The following is a 14,467-nucleotide window of genomic DNA, read 5'->3' as shown; positions in this document are numbered from 1 at the left end:
TTGTCTGGCCAGAACCCATTGCTTCTTTCCTTTAGAAACAGTTCCCACCCATTTTGGCTGCGAAGGTAAGTGACTTTTCCAGGCTAGGTTAATTGTGGTAGCTTACCCTCTGCCAACAGTGATAGGAGGTAGGCCTGTGACACAAGACAGGCCAACCGGAATCCTTTCTTTGGACTTTTTTCAACTGAAGCTTGGAGAGAGAAGCTCCCTTTCTCTCTCTGTAATAATGTGAATTCAGTGTCTGTGGCTGAGTCGCCCACTAGTGAAACTGATCAGAGAGAATGAAGCAGCTATTCCAGAGAGAGAGAGAGCATGTCGTGATGTGATTGAGGGCCTGGTTGCAGTAGCTCTTAAGCCCAGTTCCATCACCTCCTGCTATAAGTCAGTATCTCCCTCCTGGGCTTAAATTTGTTGGAGATTGGTTTCTATCCTTTGCATCAAACAACCTAATACAGAAGACTACCTTCTCTTGGATTTCAAATTTCCTGAAGGGATGCTTATCCAGAGAGAAAGACTAATGATAATGTTATCAATGATAATGAAGACTTTAAATTAGTTTTAAAATTTTATTTTGAAGAATACTGGAATTAAAACATTATAGGCTTTCTGTATGCCTTAGGACACTGGGGGCTCAATATATTTTGGGTCAATGAATTGACTTTCAAGTCAACTTCAAAATCCATCTCTCAAGTACTGTCTGAATTTGAAACTAAGAATCTCTCAAAATTTGACATTCACTGATATTTGTTCACTGTTCTTAAAAATGTATGCTAGTTAATTAGTTATTCCTTTCACAATTTAGTGGCCTCAGAACTCTCTCAAAAGTGAGCAAGCCAACTGTGTTGAAATAGTTTTATAGGAAACATGGGTCTGTTTTTCATCCTCTCTCTCTTTTTCATTTTGTAAAATTCTTTGGTCATTTATTTACAAAAAGTTATATCAATGAAAAAACATGGGTCCTTCACGTTGTGTTTATTTAGATTGATTTGGAGGTGGGTGGGGAGCGGAAGGTGTGTACTCATGAGATTTGGAGGCTAGTTTGACCCAAGAAAACTGGGCCAGTAAATACAGCAAACTGTTCTAGTTTAACTTCTCAGGACTGCTTTCATTCAGACTGATTGTGGTATCAATCCAAAGGGTCAGAACAAAGAAGAAACAATGTTCCCAAACACCCGACTTCATGTACTTCAAAGAAGTCTTAGCTTCCAAATACCAAAGTGTGATAGAGTGGAGTGCAGAAATAGAACACTATTAGTGAGAACTGTGGCGGCTACTTTGGTTTTTAAAGCTAAATTGTCCAGTTGGTTCAATGTTAAGAGCCCCTATTCTGTCTTGTTCTTGTAAGCATCCTCTGATTGTGTTCTGTAGTGGAGGATATATGTTGCAGTGGCTTTAAACAGTGTTCTCAGGTGTCAGACTACCTGAGTTTTGATCTTGGCTCTGCTAGTAAAAATAGCTAGCTGGTCTTGTGCAAGTTGCTTAATCTCGGTTTTTTCGTTTTCAAAATGAGGATAATAACAACAATAATAATGTATACTATTTTTGTAAGGATTAAATGAGGTAATAAGTGAAACAATGTGGGTAGTTTTCAGTAAATGTTAACGTATTCTTGTTATTAGAATTGGAAAGAGGTCAGGCTGTGGAGTCAGATGGACAGGAGTTTGAATCCTGCCTTGGAATATAAAGGAAGGGGGTCAGGGTTCCATTAAGTGATCCTGGATCTAAACATCAGTTGGAATCATACTTGATCAGTATTGTGCAGAGGTCTCAGCATCTGCCTGTCCCTAGACCTCAGGGCATAGTGAGTGACTTGGCTGTTCAGTACTGAATAGGGACGCTCGAATGCTGAGAGGCTTTCCATGTCATCACATCTGGGCATATTTTGTTAGCATCCAGCCTGGCAGTCCATCTGGCTCACTGATAAATTCTATAGCCATATTTTTACCTACCTTCTGGATCAGTGACTCAATTATTGAACTAATTATCTTAAAAGCCCCATGAAAGAGAACAAAGCCCCCAAATATACTCATTTTCTACTTATTCTTGACTAAGTCAAGTCATTCATAAGTTAGAAGGTAGAGAAAATGCAGTTCCTCTCTCTTACTCACTCCATAGTAAGGTTTCATTCTAGTCAAAACTGGAGATAATTATGCCGTTATTAAAATGATTGACATGGATTTTAAAATAATCTTGTGCATTAGTGTGACTTTATTTCTAGTATTTAAATGCCACCTGTTTTTAAAGTAATACATTTGATTTGTTTGAGTCTTTTCAGATTTTATTTATTGAAATAAAATAAGGTAACAATCAATTAGAAAAAAAAAACCAATCAGATTATGTAATTGTCTAATGTAGTGGTTCTCAACAGAGGGCAATTTTGCCCCCCAGGGAACATATGGCAATGTCTGGAGATGCTTTTGTTGTCATAAGTGTGTGTGTGTGTGTGTGTGCGCACCATGCATACACTACTGGCATCTAGTGGGTAGAGGCCATTGATGCTGCTAAACATCCTACGATGCACAGGACAGGCCCCCACAACAAAGAATCATCTAGTCCAAAATATCAATAGGGTCAAGGTTAAGAAGACTTGGCCTAACTTTGCAGCTGTTACAGTTCTTCCCTTTCATTGGGTCCATTTGAGAATCTCATGGAAGCTTGTCCTCTCTGTACAGAAAATTCATGCACCCACACATTTTTATATATAAACTGGGTGGAGGGTTCACAAATCCTCTGTCCTAAATCTCTTCCACAGACTCTAAGTTGAGACTCTCTGCTTTTAGACATAGGAATTTTCAACACAATCTCAAATTCATTACTAAAGCACAAAGAAGATGAGATAAGAGGCAGTGTAATAGGGTAAGATATACGTTTTCTTCCCTAGTCAAACATCCCTAATTGAACAGGGATTCAGTTTTGGGTAAGTAACTCAAGCTTGCTGAATTTAAGTTTTCCCGCTCTAGAATGAGCTTGGTGAAATTTCCCCTAAACAATGTTTGTGTTATAAATACCCAGCTTTTGTACAAAAGGATTAGGAATAGAGCAGAATAAGTATGCTCACCAATCTTCCCTTTTTTCATTGTATTTTAACAAACATAATATGAACATAATGATAACAGATACAATTTATCAACTACCTACTATTAGCCAGATACGGTTGGCCATTTTAAATGTGTTATTTCTAATCACCAGCACAACCTTACAAGATATGCATTTATTATTACTACTTGGTAATGAGTAAACTGGGTCTCAATGAGGTTAAATTAACTGCTCAAGGTCTCCTAACTCCTTCCTTTTGGATTCAAATTCTCCCTCTCTTTGCATGAGTTAGTCAGTGCTTTCGTAGAAAGAGTCTTGGTTATTTAGAATTTGTTTCAGTAGAGCTACATACATACATACACACACACAACAATAATAATAAATCTTGATTTGCTGACTGAAAGGTAAGTAGCAATGAGGTATAAGGTAAAACTTGAGTGAGAACGATAATAGAATACTTATTGACCAATTGTTGGTTTCAACAGCTCATGCAACGGGAGTGGAGTGGAGGTTATTAGCAAAGAGGTTTTTCAGTAAGAGGTGTTTGCCACAGGAGGAAGGGTGTGCTGGACTTGTCCACATATGTCCTGCAAAGGTTAAGTAGGGGGCACACTTAGAAAAGTGGGTAACTGATAAAAAGCACCCAGTTTCTGAGCATCAGGCTCTGATTCTTCCTCTGGTGAGTCTGGAGAGGGAACTGATTTGCTTGTGCACTCCCAGGTTGACACTGATGCCATCCCTCCAGGGTTCAGTCTTTATGGAGACAGTCTGGAAACTAGTATATGATCAAGGAATATTAGAACAAGTCCACAGCCACTTGTGGAGAAGCATATTAGTCTGACACTTGGGATTCTTCTTTTAAAGAAAAAGATAAGTAGTAGAATCATTCTGGAACCTGGTTTTTAACAGACATCATTTTCCAGTTTCCAACAAAACACATGATATATTGATAGAGCTTAATGTTCCACTCAAATTCAAACTAACTCAACTCAACTCAGTTCAACGCAAATCAAATAAACTGTTTTTCTTCCCTTTGTGTAGGGAAAGACATTTTTCTAGAACTTCGTTAAAAGAAAAGAATCTGTTAAAGTCTGGAGTGGAGACCCACTCCTCTTCCAAGATCCAGACAAAATGTAACCTCTCTGTGAAGCCTTCCCTGACCAACATTCTCTTTTCTATGCTCCCATTGTACTTTATACACATCTCTATTACAGCATTCTCACACCGTATGGCAATCAGTTCTCTCTTTTGCTCATCTTCAATCTCACGGAATGAACATCTTTCTATACCCAACTCCTAGTCCAGTGCCCAGCACAAAATGGATGATGTTTATATATATTTCTTGGTAGGTGAATGAGTGAGTGATGGTTAATTCTTTTTTTTTTTCTAAAAACTTATTAAGCCCCCCGGTACAAAGTTGTATATTCTTCGTTCTGGGTCCTTCTAGTTGTGGCATGTGGGATGCTGCCTCAGCGTGGTTTGCTGAGCAGTGCCATGTCCGTGCCCAGGATTCGAACCAATGAAACACTGGGCCGCCTGCAGCGGAGCGCGCAAACTTAACCACTCGGCCACGGGGCCAGCCCCTAATTCTCCATTTATGTATATAGATGTAGTCAAACTCCTGAACACTCAAAAGGAATTAAAAAATACAACACCCACAGGGCCATCTCAGTTAGACATTGCTGGCAGACCCAAAAGCATTATTTCCCTCTTTCTATTATAACCACTCCTCCTCTGAGAACTCACAACATAGACTCAGAGGACCCTGCTTACCATTTTTCCAATCATCATTACATATGGGCCCAAATACTTGTTCACGCCGAAGATGTCTAACAGACGGATGTACCAGTAAATGATGTTCACACAATAGATAACCCTTCCATCACTCCTGAAGGGCTGGTCTTGGAGACGAAGGATCATTCCAACAGAGAACAGAAGGATGGCTATGAGGTCTGTGACGTTCCAGTATTCCTGCAGCCACACCTTCACTTTCTGCAGCAACTTCCCTGGCTCTGACATCAGAATCTAAAAGGCAGGAAAGAGAGTGGGGTTAGGTCTGATTTCTGTTTATCTATCTTTTCAGGCCAGGCGGAAAGTGCTTGATCTGTTAACTGACGTCAGTAGCTTCTTTTGTCTACCTCTATCTACTCAAAGAATCTGGATGGCCTAAACTTAACTCAGTTGCTGAGCTAAGCTTAGGTCATCCAGATGCAAATATTCTAGAAGCAGACATAAGCAATAAGTTTGCTCTTTTGGGTTGCCTTACAATTCTAAGATACACATTAGGGTTTTTTTGCTATAAAATGATTGATTCCTAATATCCTGCAAATCTCCCCCAATCCTCTCCTATCTCAGGAAACGGCATCACCATACTGAGTTACACAGGCCAGTGACTTAGGAGGACTCTTCGTTCCTCTCTTTCACACCCACACCCTCTGCGTCAACATGTCCTATCACCTCTGTTTCTAAATCCAACCTAATCCAACCTCTTCTCACCACTTCTACTGCTGCCACTCTATTGGAAGCCCCATTGCACCTCCTAGATGATCGCAGCAGCCTTCTCACTGGTATCCCTGCCGCCGTTGTTGCCCACCCAGCCTCAACCCATTCTCTGAGCAGCACCTAGAATGATCGTTAGAAACCCAAGCCATGATCTGCATAGTGGTAACATGGTCATATGGGTAGGTAAAAACTCATCAAGCTATACCCTTATAAGTTCATTTTCTTACAGGTAAATTATACCTCAGTCTAAAAAAGAAAGAGACTTGAGAGATAGATGAACAACGACAATCAAAACTAAGGCAACTTATGATAATTGAATATTTAAGCCTTCTGATGGCTTCTATTACAAATAAAGATCCAAACTCCTTATGGTGGCCTCATGTCGTGACCCACCGCATTCTCCCCATTCCCTACCATGCAACCCTAGTGGTCTGCTCTTAAGCAAAACAAATCCATTCTGTACTCAGGATATTTGCACTTGTTCCTTCTGTGGGGCATTTTCTACTCCCAGATTTTTACATTTCTGGCTCCTCTTCATCCTCAAGGTCTCCACACAAATTTCCCCTTTTTAGGACAGCCTTCCTTGACCACCCTCCCTGCAGTGGTCCCCACATCCCCAAGTCACTCGCTAATACATTAGCCATTTTGTTTTTTGAAGATTTTATCATAATAGGAAAATATCTTCTGTATGCATGTATTTGTGTATGTGTATTTCTGTCCATCTAGCTATCTTTCTAGCTCTCTAGCTATTATCTGTCCACACATCCCTCTCTACATCTATCATCTATCATCTCTTTCCATGAGACTGTAAACTCTGAGGGCTGACCCTTTGTTCTCTAGGGCCTATTACGAGACACTCAAAAAATATTTGACTGACTGATTGTTGCATAGACACCTCACTGCAATTCTCCCGGCCCTTGTGTATCTTAACTGCTGGGCAATACTCTGAACTGCCTTAAATCTAGAGGGGCCTCTTTGCCGCCACACACTTTATGAAATGCACAGTTGCATAGTGGGAGTTGCCAGCCGTCTTGCACCACAGCCTGCCCCGGGATGTGAGGGGCCAGGCGGACAGTGTAGTGAGGCTATGTAGCAAGGCTACCTTCATGACCCATCTGTGTTCACCTCTGAGATTCTCATCTCTTCGAGCCATGACCCCTCCCTCCCTACTCAGGACCTCTCAAAGGAGAGGAGAGCAAAGACTGGGGAAGGGTCTACTCTGTAGCTACTTATTTAAATCCTCATGTCCCTTTAATGGTTTCCCTGGGCCTGAAATATTAAGGAAGGGAGGTCTTAATAAGTCAAGACTAGGGCTTGGAAGGCTGAGCAAGATACCAGGAGCCACCTGGTAGCCCCCTTCTTCATCCTCTGTAGTCCTCATTCCTAAACCCTAGCCCTTAGCATGCATTGGAATCACCTGGAGCTGTGGTAAAAACACAGACTGCATCCCACTCCAGAAGTTTCTGCTTCAGTATGCCTAGTGTGGGGCTTGAGGAGTGACACTTCTAACAAGCTCCCAGGTCATGCTGGTGACCACAGGTTGAGAGCCACTGTCCAACCCATCAGGAATTCCCGCAGCTGCTGTTATCCTGATGGCTTCTGAGCCCCGGCTCTGCCTTACCTAGGCAACAATCTGTGCGTGTGTGTGTCTGTGCGTGTGTGTGTCTGTGCATGCGTGTGTGTGTGTGTGCACGTGCCCCCAGGGGGATGGGAAATACTTCAGAGTTTCTCTAATCCTTTGCCCACACTTTCCTAAAACTGTTAGACACAGAGGTTTTTAGTACAATGTTTTCCAAATAGTGAAAACATTTTTGTGAAATCTCGACACAAAAAAAGAGAGAAAAGCAGAGTGGTTCGGGGCGAAGCAGGAGTGAAAAGTGGAGTCCCCACCCTGGGCCCCTTCCCTTCTCCAGTCAGCCCCCCCGGCTCCTCTCTAGGCTCCTGGGGCCTATGAGGAGCATCACAGCCTGGAACCCACCCGGGCTGTGGGAAGAGAGGGGGGCCCAGAGGCGGATCAGTCAGGTTTAAGTCCCAGCTCTCCTTTTCAGCTGTGGGTTATGGAAAATTGCTCAATCCTTGAGTCCCAATGCCCATACCTGTAAAGTGGGGACGTCATAACAGCCGCACCATTTACCTCCCAGAGTGGTAGGGAGGAGGCCCCACATGAGATAACGTCTACAACGTGCTGTTGTAAACCGTTCCATGCGATTAAGGGATTACCGAGCCTTGTTTTGGTGACTACATGCAGAAGTATGCGGTGCTGGGAACGGGAGGGCGGCATGCGAAACCACAAAGACCTCCTTGTATAACCCTGGGAAGGCACGGAAGCCCACAAACTTTTCCATGTTTCCAGGATCTTGCGTCTGAGATCCTGAAGGAGACACGAAGGCAGTCCCTGTGGGGTCCTCCTCTCCGAGGGGGTTGAACATTTCTTTAATGGGTTCAGAGCCCAGGGGTGGGGGGGGAGTGAGGGGGTGGCCGAAGAGGAAAAGGTCAGACACTAAGTGGTCAGTGCCTCTCTCCCTCCCCACGGCTTCCTCAGAAGGGAAGACTCTTCGGTGACCCCCTGCTGACCCCAGCCTCCAGAGCCCTGCCCTCCCGGCTATTCTATGCCGCCTCAGGAGAAATGGATATCCAGGCCTTGAGGTTCCTGGCAGCCTGCCTGCTTGGCAGCCTCTTCCAGAACAGTCTGTGGAGTACAGACTGCTCCCTGTCTTCTCCAGTCCCTGGAGAGATTCCAATCTCCCTGCTCAAGTCTTTCCCTTTTCTGCGTATCATGGGGAAGGAATATGCATCTGGGCATTCAGTCACAAGAGCGAGCTGGTGCTTCCCAGCAACAGTGCCCTTAGTGGTAGCCGGCCTCTGTTCTCAGAGAGCTGCACAAAGACCAAAGCAAATTTATGACTGTTTTTCACTTTGCAAACTGGAAATCCACAACAGTGGTCAGGAAGTAGAAGGCACTGTGAATGGGAAGACCTAAGTGTGGACAACTAGTTGGAGCAAGGAAAGGAAAGGCAGCCATTAAAAAAAAAAAATCCAGTGCCTTATAAAATGGGGCTAGTGTACCCACCTCCAAACTCTCAGGAGGGGGGCACGCTGGTTAGAATTTAAATGTCCCCGGTGCAGTTTAAAACTCAAAAGAAGGGCTCCTAATATATATAGAGATTTTTTTTTTTGATTCCAATACGATGGCATCTAATATATACTCTATCTACTTCTATGGAGAACATTCTAGAGCTAAAACCTAAGATGGTCAGAGCCTTTTAACCTGTCTTAGTATTGAAGGCAAGGGTGAACTTGTGGATTCGTGGGAATCTTCTTTTCTATGGAGCCCAATATATTTTCCCACTCACTGTAGTACAATAAGTAGGATTGTTCCAGAGCTCTTGAGGGTGCAGTGGACTTGACAGGGAACAATTCTTCCAGAGATGGCTTCTCCTGCTGACTGTGGCTCCAAGGGGAAATGCAGAGGAAACGGCACTAGCACGCAAGCCTGCCTTCCCCGAGGGCTTTTCTCTCTGGGAACGCGATCGCGTTGAGCAGGGCTGCAGAGCCCTCTGGTGGACCGCTGCTTGAGCACATTCATTTTAGCGGCTCTGAATCTGATGGGCCCCTGAGGCGAGATCTGACTTCAAGTCAGTCATATGGGGGTGGTGTTGCGAAGGCTCCTTTGAGGCGATGGGGGTGAGAGGAGAAGAGAGGGAGCCACACGCTTAATCTGCAGGATGAGAAATATGCTCAGTTCACCCCGGTGATGCCTTGGGCTGGTGGAGAGGCTGGTGCCCAGCAGGTGCATAATAAATGATAAGTAGGAATAAACCAGAGAATAAACTAATGAATAAATGCACAGCTCCTCCTAGAGATTCCCAGGAATGGGTAGACTCTGTCCAAAGAGACCCAGAGTAAGGGATTGCAATGGGAGTTAAAAGTCAAAAAATTTTAAAAGTCACGTTTATTGGGAAGAGGAAAGAGAGGTGTAAATTGCACTGAAGACAACTGGAGGATTTCTTGTGGCACGAACTACGTCAGCAGAAAATAGACTAAATCCTAAGCAGGCATGGAGTGAAACCCGACAAACAGCCCTGTAAAACTCCCCAGGTTTGTCCGCAGCTCTGGAAGCCGAGTCCATTATGTCTGTGGCAGAATTAGAGAAAACAGTTTTCCGGCTTAATTTGGATCCCAACCGTCCCTCTCTCTCTTCCACCCACAAATGTAACTAACCATTGTCCTCTTTTAGGTTCTCTTTTATGAAAGTGATTACCTCTCTCATCTTTTCTATTCCCAAGGTGAAAATATAGGAAATGACGATCCATTCCTGGGTGGAAGGCCAGCGCTCCATCTTCACCAACACGATATAGTTGAAGAGCATCAGGTATCCGATGTATGCCAGCTGTAAGGAAACACAATACAGTGCCCTGGCTGCTCAGACCCGGGAGTCCTGCCCTTGGGCGAGGCCACTGCACTGCAGGACAGAACAAGGTCAGCAAGCAGGACTTAGAATTCCTGATGAAATGAACTTCAAAGTTCTAAACTATCAAAAGAACAAAAAAAGACTAATATTTGAAATAATTTGATATGCAATCTTCCTTTTGACCCTTACATGTGTCTCTGGGTCCCCGTCCTTTGCTGGTACCTATGTGTCAGGATGCATCACCTTGTTTTGCAATTACTCAGATTCTCGTGTCTTCCTGGCTAAAAAGGAACCCTCTTCTCTCAGAGGCTGCTCTTGCTCCTGCCTGAGCCTCAGGTTCTTGAGCTAGGGCAGCACCATGGATGTTTGCCTAATGAATGCCAGGTAGATTAAATGTCTGTGAGAAGGAAAGGATGACATGTTATACTTGTAAATTGGTCAAACCAACATAAAAATATCCCGGACTTTATCTCAAAGCCCCGCTTTAATTCTCTTCTCAGTTAACGTCTTCTTTTTTTCTCCTACCTTAACGTGCTTGGCATGGCAGTGCCCTGAGAGGGTTTGGCTATTTTCCATTATAACACCTTCCTGCCCTATCCAGGCTGGGATATTCCCTCCTGGTTTCTGCTTCTTGGAAACAAAACAAGAGAAGACAAAGCAATTTATAGAAAGGAATGGGTGTGCGTGGCCCACTGGGACTTGGAGCAGGGTTTCATCCTCCTGAGGCTCCAGTACCCAAGGTTGAACCCTGATGGAACTGGCTGAATTGCTGGGTGTCCCAGGAAAGCTCCTCAGGGTTCAGCTTTGGTGACTGTCACTGGAGGAGTCAGGTATGTCTAGATGAGTGGAGTATAGGAGGGCAGGTGAGCTTCTGGCATAAGGGGCCGGGAGCCTCTGGGGAATAAATTCACCGTAGGAGAAATGGCATATACGTCAAACCTTCCCCAGGCAAGGTTTCAAGTGGAATAAGGCACCTGCTGCCTTTAGGAGCCTCAGGGGTCATGAGCAGGAACTAAGAGTGAGTTTATTCAAATGCCCACTCTTCAAAGCCCACATAGCAAAGAATGGGACACAGTGTGGGCAAAAGGATTGAGGCCTTGGGAATTCTGGAAAGTACAGTATGACTCCGGAGCTCTGGAGGCAGCTTAGAAGGTGGAGAGAGATGCAGCCTGGCTATGAGATCCAAAGGGGACCTGGCAGCCCTACAGAGCCGGATTAACGCTGCTTTGTCTACTAATGGGACCACCCTCTTTCTGTCTTTCCTTTTTTCAAAAAATGAATGGATTATTATTATGAGTCAAAGGTATTTTCTGAGACCCTATTATGTTGACACATTTACTGACACAGTCATATAATTTCTCATCTCTTGAAGGGCAAACATTTGTCGGAGTTCAATGAGACCACGTATGGGAGCATGAGGGCCGTTCTGTGGATGCTGGAGGGCCCCAGGGCTCGTTCTCCACCTGAGAGATTTGCTCTTGGAAGCCCATCCTCTCAGGGACTGTCACTGTAATCCATGCCTCAGTTCCTACCCCTCCCGGTGAGGATCATTAGCACACTGTGAAAACCTCACCTGGCAAGAGTCCACTCTACCTGAAATCACGTAGGAAGCTGTTTAAAATGTCATCTGGTTCCTGTGATTCCTGTTTCCCCTGACACCCTGGCATCCACTGTCTAGTCCCTGTGAGTGCCATATATTACAAAACACCGAGGAAGGACGTCAATGGTTAAACTCTAAAATATGCTCTCAGCTTCCTTCTGACCGGAAATCCTTCTCTCTTCCTGGTGGCTTCCTTCTCTTTGTTGGATCATATTCCATTGCTTCTGGGTGAAATGAATCTTGCTAACTGCCCTGGTTTTTATCATTTTACCCAGTTCATTGCAAAACATTCCAAAGTATTATCCTCTCTTGTCACATGGAGGCCCAGCAACACACCCCCCATTCTTCCCGAACCTCTGCATTTTAGTACTGAAGCACCTCCTCCACCTGCCTGTTTCCTCTGAATACAGGTCTAGCGTACTTGGTGCAAGGAATGGTGTTTGACGGAAGGAACATAGACGCAGAAGTCAGTGAAACTTGGATTCAAATCCTACCTCAAGTGCTTACAAGCTGTACCATTTTGTGTATATCACTTCACCTGCCTGGGCCTCCATTCTGTGAAATGGAGGTGATTGCTACCGATGTTCTAGAACTTTTGGAAGGATCGGGCAGTGGAGGGGAGACACGTTTCTATCTCCTGACACAGGGTAGAGGCCCAGTGAATGGTGGCTAATATTATTACTCGCCTCTTTTTTCAAGAAACTTCTATTCCTCCTTTCTCCTCTTACCTCAGTCCTTCCTTCCTTTTGATCCCTGTTAACTATTCATATCTCTCCTCTTTCCTTCTTTTTAAAATTGCCCTCATTATGGCTTATGCTTCCTCTGTGGTCATCCTTTTCAGCTCCTGCCTGTTCTTTAAGTTGCAGTTACTCTATCATGATCTTTTCTTTCTATAATCAAGCCACAATATAATATTTTGGGACAAATCTCAAAATACGGGGTTCTGAAAATAGGCCTTTAAACACGTTTAAATGGCAAACAGAGATTGGCTGCTGTCTTGGAAGCAACTTATCTCAGAACTCACCAGCATTCGTGGGGCCTTGCTGCAGATTCCCTTAACATGCTTTAATGGTGTGTGTGTGAAAAAAAAAGAATATATATATATATATACTCACAAATATATATTTTATGAGCTTGAACAAGCTGCATGTAGAATATCAACACTTTGAAAAGAAACACAACCTTATATTCCTATTTAAGTCACTGGAAATCATATAAGAATTTGTATTTAATTTTCTTATATATTCTTTTTATAAACTTTCCATTAACCAAGATGTGTGACTCTTTAACTATGAAATGCAAGCCCAAAGCCTGCTGGAAGCCTGTGACTCCCTGGTGGGGCTCTGCCATTCCTCACTTCTTCCCAGGCCTTTTCCGATGGCCCCTTGAGAGTGGAGGGGACACGTGGCGTTAGTAGAGGAAGGAGTCTGCCACTGCTGGAGAAGCCCAGAGCACACCCCCTGTCCTCTGACCTGGGACCACTTTGCACCTTGAATTGGCATCCTTTCCAGTTGGGAACATGAAACAGGCTATCTCACAAACCGGGTCTGGAAGCCAGTTGGATTCCTGCCTCCTTTCTTCTTGGAACAGAAAAGGGGCCAACCTGCTCCTCCAGACACTCACTAAGATATGGAAGTGAGCTTATGTGGAAATGAGGTGTGTCCTACCTTTTGGAACCTCAGGAGCGTAGAAGGGGATACTTTTGGAAATCAGTATGGGAAATACTCTTACAGAAAAGCACACAACCAAAAGCAAATGGGACCTTTGATCTAAAGCTGAATTTTATTGTTAAGCATCTCTGGGGATTTAAAAGACTGGCACTCCTCATCTCCTTTTACTTCCTTGAGGCCCGGGCTGTGTCAATAAATAAATGTGGATTTCTGAAAATCGTTGTGTAAACACAATCAGACACGACTGGAGCATCCAGTCTGATGGGTTGGCTGACCTAACCCAGCCAGCCGTGCAGAAGGGAGCTGGACACATGGGCTCTGCTTCTCAAAGAGGCAGCTTCGCAACCTGCTGCATATTATACAAGGAAAGCAGTGTGTCCCACGTTTCCTGGACCACCAGATTCACCTGGGAAGCTTGTTAAACACAGCCGCCCAGGCTCTTCCCTGGACATTTGATTTAGTGCATCTATGATGGGACCAGGAATTTCCATTTCTAACAAAACCCCTCATCATCATGGAAGTTTTGGAAATACTGGGCTAAAACCTCAGTCCTCTCTCTGAGGCAGTGGTTCTCAACCTGGCTACTCATAACCACCTGGGACTTTGAAATATCCTGATGCCCAGGCTGTGCCCCAGACCAATGACGTCAGAATCTCTGGGGATATAACCCAGGTATCTGTTTTTACAGATAAAGATATAGATTAACTAGAACCCAAGTGTTATTTTTAAAGCACTCAGGGGATTCCAATGTGTAGTCAAGGCTGAGAACCACTTGCCAGGGCATTTGTGATTTAAAAACATTCTTGGCTAGCAGATTGCCTCAGCTGAATAAATAGGACTAGAGGAATTAAGGAAGTAAAATTAATACTGAACACAGATCAAGGGAAAAAGAGCGGTGCCTTGGAAGGATAAGAGAAGTGAGTTTATTCTAAAGGTGACAGGTAATTCTTGATACTACTACTTCTACTGGTCTCTTTAATGCTCTAGATCAAGAGTCTGCAAATGTTTCTTGTAAAGGGCCACAGAGTTAATTTTTAAGGCTTTGTGAGCCAGACGGTCTCTATCACAAGTAATCAACTCAACAGTTGTAGCCCCAAAGCTGCCAGATTATATAGGTAAACGAATGAGTTTGGCTGTGTTCCAATAAACCATTATTTATGGACACTGAAAGGTGAATTTCGTGTAATTTTCACAGGTCACAAATTAGTCTTCCTTTGATTTCATGTCAACTCTTTAAAAATGCAAAAA

At 43.9% G+C, this 14,467-nt stretch overlaps 1 protein-coding gene and 1 long non-coding RNA gene across 17 annotated transcripts in view; one reads left to right on the top strand and one right to left on the bottom strand.

Moving 5' to 3' along the window:
- The window catches only part of TRPM3 (transient receptor potential cation channel subfamily M member 3), a 502,456-nt gene that overhangs the window by 54,193 nt on the left and 433,796 nt on the right, over nt 1-14,467 (bottom strand). For all 16 annotated transcript variants that reach the window (XM_070248626.1, XM_070248627.1, XM_070248632.1 and 13 more), the window contains 2 exons: nt 9,800-9,928; nt 4,810-5,061 (listed from right to left, as the gene is read on the bottom strand). In XM_070248626.1, the coding sequence (XP_070104727.1) occupies nt 4,810-5,061; nt 9,800-9,928 (381 nt within the window). The remainder of the gene's footprint in view (nt 1-4,809; nt 5,062-9,799; nt 9,929-14,467) is intronic.
- The window catches only part of LOC138920408 (uncharacterized), a 76,760-nt gene that overhangs the window by 48,892 nt on the left and 13,401 nt on the right, over nt 1-14,467 (top strand). Inside the window, exon 4 of the long non-coding RNA XR_011431536.1 lies at nt 9,825-10,017. This is a non-coding gene — a long non-coding RNA (uncharacterized lncRNA). The remainder of the gene's footprint in view (nt 1-9,824; nt 10,018-14,467) is intronic.

The sequence above is a fragment of the Equus caballus genome, chromosome 23, assembly GCF_041296265.1.
Source record: "Equus caballus isolate H_3958 breed thoroughbred chromosome 23, TB-T2T, whole genome shotgun sequence".
In the NCBI taxonomy this organism is placed as follows: domain Eukaryota; kingdom Metazoa; phylum Chordata; class Mammalia; order Perissodactyla; family Equidae; genus Equus; species Equus caballus.
The sequence above is the reverse complement of the archived record's forward strand: the minus strand, read 5'-3'. Positions and strand labels throughout refer to the sequence as shown.